The sequence below is a fragment of the Belonocnema kinseyi genome, chromosome 6, assembly GCF_010883055.1.
Source record: "Belonocnema kinseyi isolate 2016_QV_RU_SX_M_011 chromosome 6, B_treatae_v1, whole genome shotgun sequence".
In the NCBI taxonomy this organism is placed as follows: Eukaryota; Metazoa; Arthropoda; class Insecta; order Hymenoptera; family Cynipidae; genus Belonocnema; species Belonocnema kinseyi.
This window is the reverse complement of record NC_046662.1, coordinates 55,173,652-55,190,054: the sequence shown is the minus strand read 5'-3', so window position 1 is coordinate 55,190,054 and position 16,403 is coordinate 55,173,652. Positions and strand designations below refer to the sequence as shown.

Here is a 16,403-nt window from a genome sequence, read left to right as displayed (position 1 = left end):
TATATGTGTGTGTGTGTGTTTTTTTTATTTAAAGATCTCTGATTCATATTTAGTTTGAAGTGATGTAGCAGAATCAACTTTAGGTCACATTAGTTTTCATGATTTTGCATTATTAATTATTAACAAGATAACCCAACCATTCACTGAATAAAATGGTTAGTTGAGCTGACTATTTAGATAGTAAGATATGTTACAGCTATTTTATTAGTTGGCACAACAATTCCATTAGTTGCAATGACTATTTAGCTAGTACCAGCAACTAAGTAAATGGTTGTCCCAACTAAAAAATAGCAGTACTATACCTTACAAACTGAATAGTTGGCCCAACTGAACATTTTTTCAGTGTCACTGGGGCAGTTGCGAAAAGCTAACTCACATAAACACAATTTAAAAATGGTGAATTAGAATTTTGTGTGCAAAACCCGTTACATTAAGTGGCTAATACATTATTTAATCGATTACAAGAGAAATACATTATTAATTTTATAGTTATTTAATATAAATGGATATTTTTGAATCTAGTCAGATCGCCCATTAGTGGGACAAGAATTTTGGGGTATATCCTCACGTGACACAAAAAATCCAATATTGGGACAAGGAAAACCCAATGGGGTTAATCAAAATGAAATGGGACAATTTATTTAAAATTATAGTATACATTAAAAAACAAGAATTGATTACGACAAATCATAAGGAATTTATTTTTCTGTATTCGTTAATCAAATTCATATCAACATGTCAACATTTAGATTAAAAAGATAACAAGATATTATTAAATTAAATTAATTAATATTAAAAATATTATTTATAAGCTCCACCCTTGCAGTTCAATTGATTGTATAACAACTACAACTACGTGAATTGAGCAGGAAGCCGACTAACAGCTGTTGGCGCTGACAACTCATCTGTACTTGGTCGTACTACCAACAATGCACTGTCGGTAAAAGTCGCATTTGGCTTGGCGGGAATTCTGATTAAAAATAAAAATTGCAACTTGTGTTCTTGTTTTTGTAATTCTTTTTCAAAATTTCTTACTTGATCCGGAAATAGGAAAAGTGTGGCAAGTGATAGAAGGATGCTGCTATGAACTTGCTGAAAGTAATCGATAATAGTTTTAAAATTTTTTAAAATGCATCAAATTATTTACATATGTTTTTGTATTTTAACGTGCAAAACACTTATGGAAATGGCGCATTACGTAAATTCATCTTTGCAGACAGTCGTCGTATTTAGTAATAATTATTTGTAGGAGAAATTTGCAACAAGCATCGATATCTAAGAATAATAAATCTTGCCGAATAAGAAATATGATTTTTAAATGTCTGCAAAAACCTGCAGATTTTCCTATTTTCAATGAGAAATCTACATTTCTCCCGAAATATATTCAAATAACCTTATTTATACGATTCTACATAATGCGCCATTTCCATATGTGCTTTGCACGTTACTTCCAATCAAAATATGTGAATAATTCAATAAATAATTTTTTAAATTAAAAAATTGGTATCGATTATTATCAGCTTGTTCACAGCGGCATTCTTTTATCACTTGCCACACTTTTCCTATTTTGAAACCAACTAAGACATGGCCATAAAAAGTTACAAGAAGAAAAACGCAAATTGAATTTATCTTATTCTAAAATTGCCGCAGACAGATGCGACTTTTACCGACTGTACATTTTTGGCAATACTATCCAGAACGGCTGAGCTGTCAGTGCCAACAGCTGTTAGTCGGATTCCTGCTCCATTTACGTCATTGCTACACCACTTTATTTCTATTTTTCTAGCAATTACTGCGGTTTTTTCTCGAAAAATCAGATTTTCATAATTTTTAGAACCTCACAATCGAATTATCATCGACCGTCAGTAAGTTTTGAGGGTTTCATAGATTTCGCCATTTTTGTGCACCACATTCCAACAGCCTTAAGTTATATTTTTTTATTTTACATTAATTCAAATTTTCAGAATATCGAAAAAAGAAATTGTGATTTTGCAAATTTGGTTTTCAAAAATTTGCCTGAATATACATGCTTCCGAGAATTGTTTTATTTTTTGAAATAAAAATGATGTGAGAAACATGATTTCTAATTAGTCTTTTATTTTCTCAATACATCGAATTACAAGTTGATACCAGAATGCATAAAAATTTATTCGAAATCTGGGAATATTAGAAAATTATTAATCAAACTACTTGTTATCACAGAGCAATGCCACTCCTCGAATTACCCAAAATTCTGGGGTTCTGATTGTTTGCAGCCAAAGGGGTGTTACCAATAAAACGTATGTTCTCATCGGTTTTTTGTAAACGGGGCACTAAACCAACAAAATAAGTCGATTTAATTTTGACAATTTTAATTTCATTTTAATTATTCTGTATTATTACATTCAAAGCAAATCCACATTGCATCGATAATTAAGTGAATAATTGAGAAATATTTATATTAGAAAAATAATTTACCTGATACAGTTTTGGATTTTTATCTGGTGTATTATAGAGGGCAAAAATGTGTATTACGGGCATCATCACGTATAAAATTTTATTTATAGATTCCCGTAATCTATTATTTCTCAAGTCCCATCCTGCACCTTCTAACAAAAGTCCATAAACAAAAACTCCTTCCTGAAAAATATTTAAATTATAAACTATTATTAATTCAAATTATGAGAAAATAATTACAGACTTCACACTTCTTCCCCTATTCCTCTTTTTCAAAAATTTATTTTTAAAGGATTTTGTACAACCGAAGAGAAACTCTTATAGTTTCTGGAAGGTGTCTGTCCGTCCATCCGTCCCACAGTGGAATGAAATCAAAAAACGAGGTTCAAAATAACTTGTAACAGGCAATCATTAACCGATTTTAGATTTTTTTGGAAAAATTCAGCATTACAATTTGAAGAGATTTAAGTCATTTGATTTTTTGTTTAAACTTTTATGTAAATGCAAAGAGTGAAGAAAAAGTCAATTTTTTTTTTGTTCATCTTCGTGAAATTTTTATCCCACGATGACATTCTTGAGTTAATTGTTTCAAACAAATTAACTTCAAAAATAGTCTACATTATGGATTCTTCGTTTTCAAAGTAAATATTTGCGTTAAAATCATTTGCTTTCCTCTTCACCTCTTCACTTTTACAAAATTATGTCGCTAGTGAGGTTTAATGATGAAAAGTTATCATGCGATATATTTTATAGATTTTATAAAAAAATTATGTAAACAAATGCCCAGTGTGTACATATAAAGACATAAATAAATTACATTTTTTCTTAAATTTACTAAAATTATGTCGCCAGCGATGTTGAGGTATAGAAAGCTTTCATTCGATATTTTTGATAGATTTTATAAAAAAATTATATAAACCAATGCCCAGTGTGTACATTTAAAGATTGAAAGAAATCGCTTTTTATCTTAAATTTCCTCAAATTATGTCACCAGTGATGTTTAGACATAGTAAATTACCTCTGATATTTTTTATTTATTTTTTCAATAAATTATATAAACAATTTCCCAGTGTGGATATTTAAAGGCAGAAAGAAATCGCGTTTTCTCTTGAATTTTCTCAAATTATGTCGCCAATTATGTTGAATGATGGAAAATTATCATCCAATATAATCCAATATCCAATATAGTCCAAAAAAATTAATAAAAAATATATAATAAATAAATATCACGAATAAACATAATTAACGACATCATTTGAAGAAAATTAGGAGAAAAACATATTTTTTTCTTCCTTAAAATACCCATATTGTGCATTATTTTTTGTATATTTTGTTGATAAGATTATTAAAAAATATCGGATGATAATTTTCCGTTATTAAACATCACGGGCGATATAATTTGAGGAAAATTAGGAAAAAATATTGCTTTTTGCCTCTACATGTCCAAACTGGGAATTTTTTAATACAATTTGTTTATAAAATTAATAAAATATACCTAATGATAATTTTCCATCAATAAACGTCACTGGCGATACAATTTGAAGACAATAAAGAAGAAAATAGTTTATTGCTGCCTTAAAATGTCCACACTAGGCATTTCTTTATATAATTTGTTTATAGAATCAATAAAAATATTGGTTGAAAAATTTTTATGGTCGAGTATTCTTTTTCGATTTTCAAGTAATTTTCACGCACAAATTTACTTTTGAAACGAAGAATCCATGTTGTGGACTATTTGTTAGGTCAATTTGTTTTAACAATTAATGATAAGTTCATAATTTTGTTTGTTTTCAACTGCCTCATGCATAAAGTCTGGTAATGCTGATCATGAAAAAAAATTCAAAAAGATAAACACAAATAAAGACAATTTTTTTCACTCTTTGCATTTACACACAAGTTTAAACAAAAAAAAATCAAAAATCAGGCTACATAAATCTCTCCTAACTTTTTTTGATTTTATCCCACTGTGCATCCGTTCATCGTATTTTTTCCAAGAAAGGGAAGTAAGGGGAAGAGATTAGAGGGTATTTGGGTATTTGCGGAAAAATTAGAGAAGAAGAAGTAGAGGAAGCTAGGGGAGGGGAATTGAGAGAATATGAGTTAAGGGGACGTAGAGAGAATTAGTGGAAATGATAGGAAGTAGAGGTTGCAAGGAGAATTACGAGGTGGGGAACTAGGAGAAGTAATGGAAAATGAAGGAAGCGGATCTAAGGGAAGTGATTGGAAATAAGGAGAGGGGAAGTAATAGGAAATGAGTGGAATAAAACTTTTGAAAGTGATGAAAAAATGGGGTGGGGAAATAAGAAGAAATTGGAGATGGGAAAGTAGGAAAAGTAAGGAGAAATGAGGAAAATGAGATATGGGGAAATGATTAGAAATGAAAGCGTGTAGGGAAGGAGAATGATTGTAGGGGAGGGTTCCTAGCAAAAAGGGTGTGTTAGCTGGGTAGGAACGTAGAGGGGGAAGTATATTGAGGAAAAAATTTGGGAAGGGGGAGCTGGGAAGGGGAGGTTTAAAGGACTTCATTCAAGTTTTAATAGCCTACAAAATATTTTTTATAGACACTTGGCGTCTACTTTGACTAGTTTTTTCCTCTGTTTTCAAGGAACTTTCTTCTTTTTTCTTTTTTCTCTTCAAGTAGTTTGCACTTTAATAATTACATTCCGTAAAAAAAAGTTTTCTGTTATGATTTTAACAATTAAAATAACATTATTAATGATCTCGTTTCAAATAAAAAACATTTTTAAATTAAAAATTTGTAAGTTTTCTGAAAACATTCTATATTATTCATTTTTTTGAAGTGAATTCGAGCTTACTATCGCTTTTCACAAAAATAATGTATAATTGATTATAATTTAATCTTTTTTTTTTACAAAATTAGTGAAAAGCAACAGTAAGAAGAAACTCAATTACAAAAAATATTGTAAAAATAATTCTTTTTTATAAGCTATAAACTTGTTTGTAAAAAATAAGGTTTTTTTATTGCATGAGAAATGACTGAGAATAATATTTAAATTCTACAAATCATAGAAAACTTGTATTTCCAGAGACCTGATTTTGGCGCCATAATTCCTCGCAAATGCGAACTAAAAGTCCACTATTACATTTTTGGAATAGGATTTATCTCTTTAGGTAAAATATTCTACCATTTGGTTAAACTTTTGATTATTCTTTTGGAAAATTAACTATTTTGTTAAAAAATCAATATTTTCAGTTCAAAATAAAACTGTTTTGCTGAGCGCTCGTTTTTTTGAATAAGAAATTCGTCCATCTTTAATATCAATCGTTTTTGAAAAATGCGTTTTTTTTGCACGTTCTGTTGAACATTCTACAATTTTGTTCAAAAGTAATTTTTTTGTTGAAAATGCGTATCTTCAGGTAAATTCAACTATTTGGTCGAAAATTGACTTCCTTGTTAAAAATTCATACTTTCGGCTTGAAAATTAAATTATTTAGTTAAAAATTCAGTCATTTAATTGAAACTTTCCTATTTTGTTGGGAATTCATATTTTCGCATTAAAAATTCAATTGCTTTTTGAAATTTTTTCAGTTTAAGTTTAACTATTTTGTTCAGGTATTATTATTATTTGGTAAGAAATATACTTATTTAGATAAAACGTCTTCTTGAGTTGAAAAGTTTTTTTTCGGACTTCGTCTATTGAAACTGAATTTAATGGTTTTTCATTTTAAGTAAAAATACTTTAAGGTTCAAATATGGCAATTATTACATTTTTCCTTAAAAATTCATATTTTTTGGTTAAAAATTTAACTACTTGGTTGAGTCTAAAACTACTTTACTAAAGATTCATTTTCATACTTAAACATTCATCACTTTAGTAGAATATTTATCTTTTCGCTTGGAAATTTGTTTTTTCTGTTTGTTTATTTTCTATTTTGGAAGGAAATGAATCTTCTTATTTTAAAATTTGTTTTCATAGTTGAAATTCAAATTTTTGATGAAAAGATTTTAAAAAAAATTAATTATGTATTTTTGATTTGAGATATTAGGAATTAAAAGCGTTTGAAATTGCATTAAATATACTACATAAATTAAATATATTTAATAGATTTTATCCTCTATGATTCCCCTATTTTTGGTAAAAAAATCAAACAATCTCTGAAGTTTTGAGAAGATTTTGGACTGTGAAGTCTGTAGTTAAATAAGGGTAAAAGATTTATTTGGTAAAAATTAATTTTTAAACTTCATTTAGGATACTTACTTTAGGCGGTGACCTGACCACTTCAGTGGCCTGTTTTGTGACTTCATTATGAAGAGTAACATTATCGAGGGCCCAACCCTTGTGAGCTCTCGTCACTTCCTGTTTCATAGCCGTGAGGAACCCTAAAAATTATGTTAATATTTTTGTAAATATTTATATAAATAATTATTTTTTAAGTATGAAAATTGAAAAAATGTATCAATTAATCTTAAAAGTGTTATTAATTTAATTATACAATTCAGGATATATTTCACCTTGAGGATTAAAAAATCCTGTCATCCAAAATTTCGCAGGACGTCCACCAGTGAGCCAAGTGGAAAATTGGTGATTTCTCTCAAGTAATTCCGTAAACCAAAATCCAAGTGTAGATGACTCCCAGGAGCGAGATTTCCAAACTTTTGGTATTCTGGCATCATAAATATTATCCAAAGCATTCCTTAATTCCTACAATTTTTTTATTATTTAAAAAATTTTAAAAAGCGCTATTGTTGTGATTTAATAATAGCTTTTTGATATAACAAATTAATTTAATTGTTCATTAAGCAAGATTTTTTAAATCGCATTTTAAATTAATATTTTCGTTAACATATCATAAGGGCTTGACTATAAATTTCCGTTTAGGCCCATGAGCCTAAACGGAAACGTGCGTGAAACGGATTTGAGAAACGTGCCTCTTACGCGAGAAAACACGTCTAAGGTTAAAAAAAGCTCCTCGAGCGAAAAAAAACTTTCTCCTTCAATTTTTTCAGAACTTAATAACATTTTTTAATTAAACTTTCCAAGGTTTGTTACATCACTGATTTATCTCGAAAGAGTTCTTTCCTTTTTTTTAAATTTTAAATTTGATTTTTGAGTAGGTTTCTTGTCTTTTCCGTAAAATTGTAAAAATGTAATTTAGAACTTATAGCATGCTACCCCTTAAATATAAGGTCACAATTTTTATGCTATTTTTTAAAAAGGATAAAAAAAACTATATTTGGTTGATTTGAATAATATAACTCATACAGTGATACACGATTCGTATAAAGTATTCTAACATTACGTCAAACTCAGTTGGTAATGTCGGAATATATTCACTTAGTGGTCGGCAAAGAATTGATTACATAGGATTTCGACCAAAATAAATTTTTTTGGACACAAGTGTAAAATCATGATATAGCTTTGATTTTCAAAGAGAAAAACCATTTATTTAATCATTATTGGCAATATTAAAGGGGAAGATTTGGACAATCCATAAAGAAAAAATATAATGTGCCGTCATTGAGGTTAGATTGCCTTGTTGTCACTTTTGGCGGTGACAATTTATTTTTGCACCTTGAAAGATGACGTAATAGCTGACAACTAATAATAAGTCCTATCTGTAAAAATATGAAGTAAAGATGATAATATATAATTTGATAAAATTTTGAATTTCAACATTTTTCTAACAGGCACGACATGAAATATTCAATACTCGTTGTCAGCTATTCTATTATTGCACATTCTGTGATAAATTTTATCCTGCGAAAAAAGTTGATTCATTTACAACAGATTGCATAGCTTAAAATTGAGCAAAAATTGAAAATAATGCGCACAAGATTCAATTATAAAGGTTAATAATGTGAAACCTTTTAGGGGTAGTTACCCTGTTCGCTTCTCTCTTTTTATTGAAAATACATAAATACATTCATCCTCTTTTTTGTGTGCAACACGTATTTTCTTCAGATTTTTTTGGCTCGAGTTTAGATATATTTCGTAATTCTATGCATAATTAGGGCGTGGCTTACCCCCACGTAATTTTTTTATTCATGTTGGATGGACTTAGTTTTACTTCCTGCGGTATAAAACTTTTTTCCAAATGTCTTTGTGTATGTAAAGTATATATTATCATAGAAACCAAATAACAAGTATTTAGGGGTAGCTACCCCCGTTGATTAAAAATTTTTTTTGGCGAAATACGTCAACTTTATGTTTATCTCAAGTGCATGATATATTTTTTTAAACATTTTTTCCTATTATTTAGCAATTTTCAACGTATTTGAAAATACGTAGGGATGGTTTACGCCCGCGTAATTTTTTAATTTATATTGGATGGACATTATTTGACATCCTTTGTCAAAAAACTATCTTTCTAATTGTCTTTGTGTGTGAAAAGTATTTATTATCATGGACAAACTATAAAAATATTTTTAAGGTAGATACCCCCAATAATTTCTTTTTCTTTTTCATTGTCGCAAACCAGCTTCAATTTTATCTAAAGTGCAAAATATATATTTTTTTAATCTTTGTCTTATGAATTCAGCAATTTTCAGCACATTTAAAAATACGTAGCGGATATTTACCCCCACGTAATTTTTATTTATGTTGGATAGACTCTATTTTACTTCGTTAGAGAAGAAGTTTCGATCGTAATGTTCAAACATGTCAACTTTATTTTTGTATCAAGTGCAAAATATATTTTTATCGATTTTTTTCTGCGAATTTGAACATGTTTAGCTGTTTCACCGCCTTAATGTGCTTTTCCGAAGATAAAAAGAAATACGGGTCGCTTAGTTTTTCGAGTACTACAGCATAATTCAGGGAGAATCTAATCGGCGAGGGACACCTGGAGTACCTTCCTTGTTAGATATTCTGTCAGATTTCTTCAAAATCCTTAAACTCCTCTGATTTTTTTTAAATTCCTTCCAACTTCTTCACTATCATTTAAAATCTATCTTAGATTCTGAAAATTAACTAAAACCAATTCAAATATCTTCAAATCCTTTAAATTTGCTTTAATTCCTTCAAATCTCTTGAAAATCCTTAAAATCTTTGAATCGTCTGTAATATTTATTCAAGTACTTGCTTGGCATTCTTAAAAAACTCTAGAAGTGACTTAAAATCTTATAAAATTTCTTGTAAACTATTAAACACTTCAAAATTGTTTGAACTCTTATTTTCTCCTTTACCATAATTTATAATCTTTCCAAATTTACTAAAACTAATTAAAATATCTTAAAATACGTTTCAAATCTCTTGAAAATCCTTACAATCTGTGGATTTTTTTAAATCTCTTAAAATCTCTTAAAATTTATTAAAATCTGCTTTAATAGCTTTTTAATAAGTCTCTTGACATTCTTTAAAGTCACTAAAACTGTCTTAAAATCTTATGAAATCTCTTTAAAATCCTTAAACCTTTTTGAATTATTTTAGAATCCCGCCACGTCCCTAACAATTCCTTAACATCACTTGAATGATTAGAAATCCTATATCCACACTCATAATCCAAATTCCTTTGAACTACCCTTAACTTTAACATCATTGATAATCTTTTAAAATAAACTAAAATTATTTAAAATTTCTTGAAAATATTTTATATCATTGAATTTTTTCTAACCCTTGAAATTTCTTTAAAATCATTTAACTCTTTTTAAATAACTTTTCAACAAGTCATATGGCAATTTGAAAAATCACTAAAACTGTCTTAATTTCGAATAAAATCTCCTATAAATCCTTAAACTTTTTAAAATCATTTTTATATTATTTTTAGAACCTTCCAAAAGAAACTTTAAAATCCTGTCAAGTTCCTAGTAATTTCTTAAAATCACTTAAATTGTTAGAAATCCTGATGTAAGATTTCTTGAAAATCCTTAAACATCTCCGAATTTTTTTTAAATCCCTTGAAGTTTCCAAAAATTCATTGAAATCAGTTTGTATAACATTTCGATAACTGACTTGACATTCTTTAAAATCACTTAAACGGTCTTAAAAGCTCAAATATACTAAAAATCTTTCAACTTTGTTAAATTTTTGAAAAATATTTTAAATTTCTTGAAAATCATTCCTTTTTTCTCTATTTTTTAAAATCCCTTGGGTTTTTTTAAATCACTCAAAGTCTCTTAAAATTATTTAAAATCTCTTTGAAATCTATACATACTCTTTAAAATGCATTGCAATCTTTTAAGAATCTCAAAACTTCTTTGAGTTCTTCCAAAATTTCATGAAACTACTTCAAATCAGTTATTATCGAAAATTCTCATGACATATGACGCCGAAAGCGAAGGTCATAACCTCAAAATTACGGCACATAATCATTTTTCGTGATGTGTACCTAATCACACAGTTTCCAAATTGTAAATCGTAATGGAAGAAATGGGTCTTCTATCTTAAAAGAAAAGCTAAATCACAACTTTTGACTGAATTTCGGCTAAATTAATTAATTTTAGTTAAACTCATATCGAAACAATGTTTTGCAATCCATCAATTGGTTACCGACCGAGTGTGACGTAATGTTAAAATACTCAATAGAGGCGATCCTACTTTTAAGGGCATGTGACACTTAGAAAATTGTCGATTTTACCAGTTTTTGGCTCCCTCGGCTTTTTTTCTAGAATAATAAATATTTTGTCTTAAAAATTTGGAAAATGGTAGCGAACATGCTAACGGACGTAATTCTTGCGTTCATGGACCCTAAGCTTCAGAATCTATAGGTTAGTTTTCGGAAATTTAAGATGGCGACATCTTTAGGTCAATTTTTTTTGCTATTCCTGATTTTCCGTATTTAATAAATATTTTCAAGTAAATTTCCATAAATGCATGTACAGGGTGCCCCATCACCTGTGGGACAACGGGCAATGGTGGATAGAAAACAACAAAATAAGACAAAAATTCAAATACAAGAATGTTGTCAAAAATCACCTGACCGGAAATCAGAAGTTCTGTGATTCAATTCTCAGTGGAGCGAAAAGAGAAAACTCTTTTTTCAAGAAAAAATTTAATTTTAAATTTTGAAAAAATAGGACTAAATATTTTTTCCATTATTTAAATTTTGCGCTACAGATTTAAAATAAAATTGATGAAGACAAACAAGTAATTATGAAAATTAAAATAATATATACCAAAATAAGTGTCATTACATTGTTTTATTTCATTTCCCGAAACCACGAATAGATTATGCATTGTGGAAAAAAATCTTAACAGAAATATTAGTTAAATCCTTTTTTCTGCAATGAATTGGTAATTTTTAAGTATCTATATAATTAATCTACCGTATTTATATTTATTCACTTTTTAATCCTCTCGAAACTGATATTTTATTTTCGAGTCACTTTTTGACGCTTGGCTTTAAAGTTTATTTTTTCAAATTTTAAATTTTAAACTACTAAATTTGTCAATTTCCGATGTGTTTGATTTCAAAAAGTTTATTTAAATCATAATATTTTAATATTGGGTGCGTGCATTAATTGTGAGCAATTTTTTTGCAAAGTTGCGGCTTTTATTTGAAAAAAAAGTTGTGACCAGTTGATCATTCGAAATATTTTCCATCGCTAGACACTACTTTCTACCCTCTTTCTGGCAACATACGGATACTACGTCAGAAAAACGACTCGTCTTTTGAAGCTATCCACGAATCGACCTATTCTTTGGCATCGTCATAAGAAGTGAATCGTTACTCAGACAGACCATGAGTCACGGATCGGAAGAGGTGGTATGCAGATCGGGCGAAGTTTGGAGAAAACGGCGGATGGAGAATGACTCCTCATTTAAGCTTTCCAAGTACCTTTTTACAGTTTTTGCTATGAGGGACCCAGCGTTGTCTTGCAGAAGAATAACTTAATTGCACCTCTGCTCGCATTGCACACGTTTTTCCTTTACTGCTTGGCTCAATTTTAACAGTTGTTTGCGACAAAGGTCACCGTGATGGTTTCGTTAGGTTGAAACAGCTCATAGTGTACTACAACCTACTGATCCCACCAAGTGCAGATCACAAGCTTCGATCCATGATTGTTCAATTTTAGTGTTGATGTTCTTGGTTGGCCGGGTTTAATCCACAATTTCCTATGTTTAGGTTTTTCATAGCGAATTCATTTCTCACCACCAGTGACAATACATCGCAGAAACTCTTTCCGATTTTGCCATTGGAGGAGCTGTTCACGAATGAAAAATCTGCTTTTCGCGTCTCTTGGCTTTAGTTCTTACAGCACCCACTTTCCTTTCAGACCATTCCCAGTGCATGTAAGCGTCTAGAAATGGTTGAATGATCAACTCCCAATGATTCTGCAAGCTCATGTTGCGTTTGACATGGGTCTTCACTGAGTATCACTTCAAATGCTCACCCTGGATTTGTTTCGGATGGCCTGGACGTTCTTTGTCTTCCGTGTAGAAATCGTCACTTTTAAATTTTCGACACCAGTACTCATAGGTTTCAATCGATGGAGTATCATCCCGTAAGTTTCTAAAAGCAATCGGCTACTTTTAGCAGCACTTTTCTTCGAATTGAAACACAAAAGTAGAACGTTCCGCAAATTCTGCTTTGTTGGCACATAAGCCGACATCTTTAATGCTACACAAACTATGCTGTTTACACTCCGATAAAACGACTCCTAGTGAAAACTGGTGCCACATGATGGGGCTTCGACATGCATATAGTAACGATATGCTCCGGTGCGTTATATTACGATTAACGCTATCTTTTAGAAATCTCACAAGGTTAATGCATGCTCCCAATAAATAATTTGATACCGAAAGAAATTTCACCTCATTCATAATAATAACTCCTTCTATAGCGAGCAGCAAATCTTTTAATGTTGTTCGAACGAGTTTAATCACTATTTGTATTCTGTCTATTTCCTGCTTCAGAAAAATATTCATTGGAGCTGTAGCTCCCATAATTTGTAATCTACGATAAAAGAAATGAGTTATTCTATTATTCCGGTTGTTTAAAAATTTGTAGACAAATTAGGTGTACTAATTTATGTTTGGAGACGACTGGATGTTCAATATCAGATACTAGAAAACAAACCAGACCTCTATCGGTCGCTTAGTGAAGCTTATAGGCAAAATAATTTCGTGGTGTCTACGAACTTGTAGAAAAATCAGAATTATTAATTTTCTTCACAAATCATGATCAATAATTTTGCAAGTTCTGTTCCTATTAACAAAATATAAAAATATCAAAATATAAAAAGTTTTCATCTCGATGTTACCAAATAAAAAGCTGTTAACTCGTGGAGATAAAAGAAAGGTGCTAATTTCCATTGCGAACTCGGATAACTAAAAAACTCCCATAAAAATTGTATTTTGGAACTTCAGCGCCCCCAACTACGAAGCGCATTTCATTTGGTCTCCGCGAGTTGACACCTTTTTATTTGGTTTCTCCAAGATGCAACCATTTCGTTTGAAGACATCAATAACTTTAATATCTGGAAAGCTGTTCTGTAGTTACAGATGAAGTATTTTAACCTGACGCTTCGAAATGTTTACAGTGAACATCCATTTTTCTCCGTGAAAGTGATAATGATAATTCTAAGTGATTATTTATTAACCTATTATCATTATGTATAAAATAATTTTAACTCCCAAACCTGGTTTTCACTCCGTAGGGATCATAAGCAGGTGGCAATTTGCTCAACATTTCTTTAGACTGTCTGGCCACCGAAGCTTCTCGAGATTCACCTCCGCCACTTCCTGCTTCCTTAGGTTGCACTGATATTATTGTATCCAAAACTTGTTGGGTTGTATTACTCTGATAGCTTATTATAATGAAGAAATACATTTTAAAATTCATACAAAACACGATGCAAAATTTTTTGTTAAAAAATATAATTTCTAATTGATAAATATTGTATATTTACGTTATATCTGCATTTGGATGAAGACCATAAGCCTGAGGTGGATCAACGCCAGCCATGGCGTCTATGGCTTTCAAGTAATCACTGACTAGTTTATAGTTAAGAACTGGATAACCTTTATAGAAAATAAATCCTTCCGAAAAGATTGCTTCTGCAAACCACACTTTTGCAAAAGTGTTCAAAAGTCTTTTATCATAATCGTCAGTCACACGACCTCCATACTGCACTTCACCAATCATGTACCTTCAATTTGAAAATTTTCTTTTAAAATTAAACTCTAACTCCAAAGACAAGGGCTCCAAAGATACGAGTGCTCCAAAGATTCAAGCATCTCGACTCATTTTTTTCCCTTCGAACCCTGCCCTATTTGAAAGTTAGGCACGCGCGAGTGCACACTGCCCTTAATTCAACGAGCGTGTGCACGTACTAGACCTGCCTGCGTTTCTACGTGTTACCCCCGAAATTTAAACGTCGCTGGAGCGAGAGCCCATTTTCGAGGTCGTATCTTTGGAGTTCTCGATTCCTGCAAATTGCGTATCTCTAGAGTTCGAGTCTAAATAGAAAAAAATAATTATAAAATAATTAAATTTCCATCATTGGCTTTTACCAGTATATCAGTTTATTTTTTGATGTTTAAGTGCGCGTTTCGATATACATCCCTCTTCAAGTCATTGTTAAAAACAGATAGAGATAAGGATACAAATATGTACCCAAACGCGTCACTGAAAAACATTAACGAATAAAAACAAATACTGGTAGAAGCTACTAATCGATATTTATTCCTTTGTAATAATTTCTAAATTTATTTTCTTCAAAATGATTTAATTGGTTTCGAACAAAATTATTATGAAGAACTGTCGACGTTTTTACAAAACACTTGAAGAAAATTACGATTTTTACAAATCTGGCTTTCTAAATATTATTTTTCCCCCCCTCCCCCCCGCTTCCTGTTGCTGTACGTAATTTTTAGTTTTCAGAAATGTTTTGCTAGTTATTACTAATAGAATTAGATAGGGTGTCCGAGAAAATGTACAAAATCCTTAATCATTATCATTTAAATACTAGCATTTTAATATTGTAATTCTTTTAACATACGATCTTTTATTAACGTAATAATACAGTATTTCAGACAAAAATTAAACATTTATATTTATTGATTTATTTTAAACAAAAACTGTAATTTCTACTATCAGAAAATGGTTTTTAAATAAAATATTTGAATTTTGAACCTACAAAGATAAATTACTAACTAAAAAGTGTCGTAGTTTATTTTTCAATCAGAAAATACGAAATATATAAAAAAATGTAAACCAAAATGAAAAATGTGAAACGAATAAAGATTTTTAACTTAAGAAAGTAAGAAAAGTCTTTCTAAATTGTTGAAACTTCAAGCCAAAAGACGAATTTTTAAACAAAAAATTTGACTAAGGCAAAAAATTAATTTTCCACGAAAATGTCGCGTTCTTACTCAACAAAAATGAAATTTCAAAACGATCGAATTCTTCTTCATCAAAAAAGGAGAATTCGCAACAAAAAAATATCAGTTTTAAAAAGTGAAAATGTTACATTTTCAGTTAAAAAATTAATTTCAAACTAAAAAAAGACCTTCCACTAAATAGTTAAATTTTAAACCAAAGATATAAGTCTTCATTCAAAAAAATTATTTTGAAACAATATAATTCAACTGCTACCCAAATAGTTAAATTTTCAATTTAATTAATTCAATTAATTTAATTTAATTTTCAACAAAATAATAAATAAAAATATAGTAAGTGGAAATATAAAGAGTTGCACTTTCATGGAAAAAAATAAATTCCGAATAAAATTAAAATAAAAAATAATTGTAAAAAAATAATTTTTTTTCATTTTTCAAATTACAATTGGATTTTCGTGTGTGTTTGTTCGTTGTGGTACGAAATTAGATTTTTATAAACATGAGTTTGTATCATCAAAATATGAATTTTTACACCAGAAATAAGTTTCTACGAATTTGTTTTTAAAAAAATTTCAAAAATATTTTATTTTTCATCCAAAAAAGATTCCAGTTGACTTTTTAAGATCAAAATATGAATGTTGTAACAAAAAATACGTTTCTACGAAACAAAAATTAATTTTTAATCCAAAAAGACCAATTTTTTCAGTCAGAAAGGATCTATGT

At 29.7% G+C, this 16,403-nt stretch overlaps 1 protein-coding gene across 1 annotated transcript in view; it reads right to left on the bottom strand.

The window, feature by feature from the left end:
• Positions 1–2,171: 2,171 nt before the first annotated feature.
• LOC117175400 (dynein heavy chain 8, axonemal) overlaps positions 2,172–16,403 on the bottom strand; it is a 158,593-nt gene continuing 144,361 nt past the window's right edge. The window contains exons 61-67 of the mRNA XM_033365109.1: positions 14,249–14,488; positions 13,979–14,146; positions 13,152–13,293; positions 6,911–7,100; positions 6,657–6,778; positions 2,458–2,619; positions 2,172–2,312 (exon numbers count right to left, since the gene is read on the bottom strand). Coding sequence (XP_033221000.1) covers positions 2,187–2,312; positions 2,458–2,619; positions 6,657–6,778; positions 6,911–7,100; positions 13,152–13,293; positions 13,979–14,146; positions 14,249–14,488 — 1,150 coding nt within the window. The 3' untranslated portion in view covers positions 2,172–2,186. The remainder of the gene's footprint in view (positions 2,313–2,457; positions 2,620–6,656; positions 6,779–6,910; positions 7,101–13,151; positions 13,294–13,978; positions 14,147–14,248; positions 14,489–16,403) is intronic.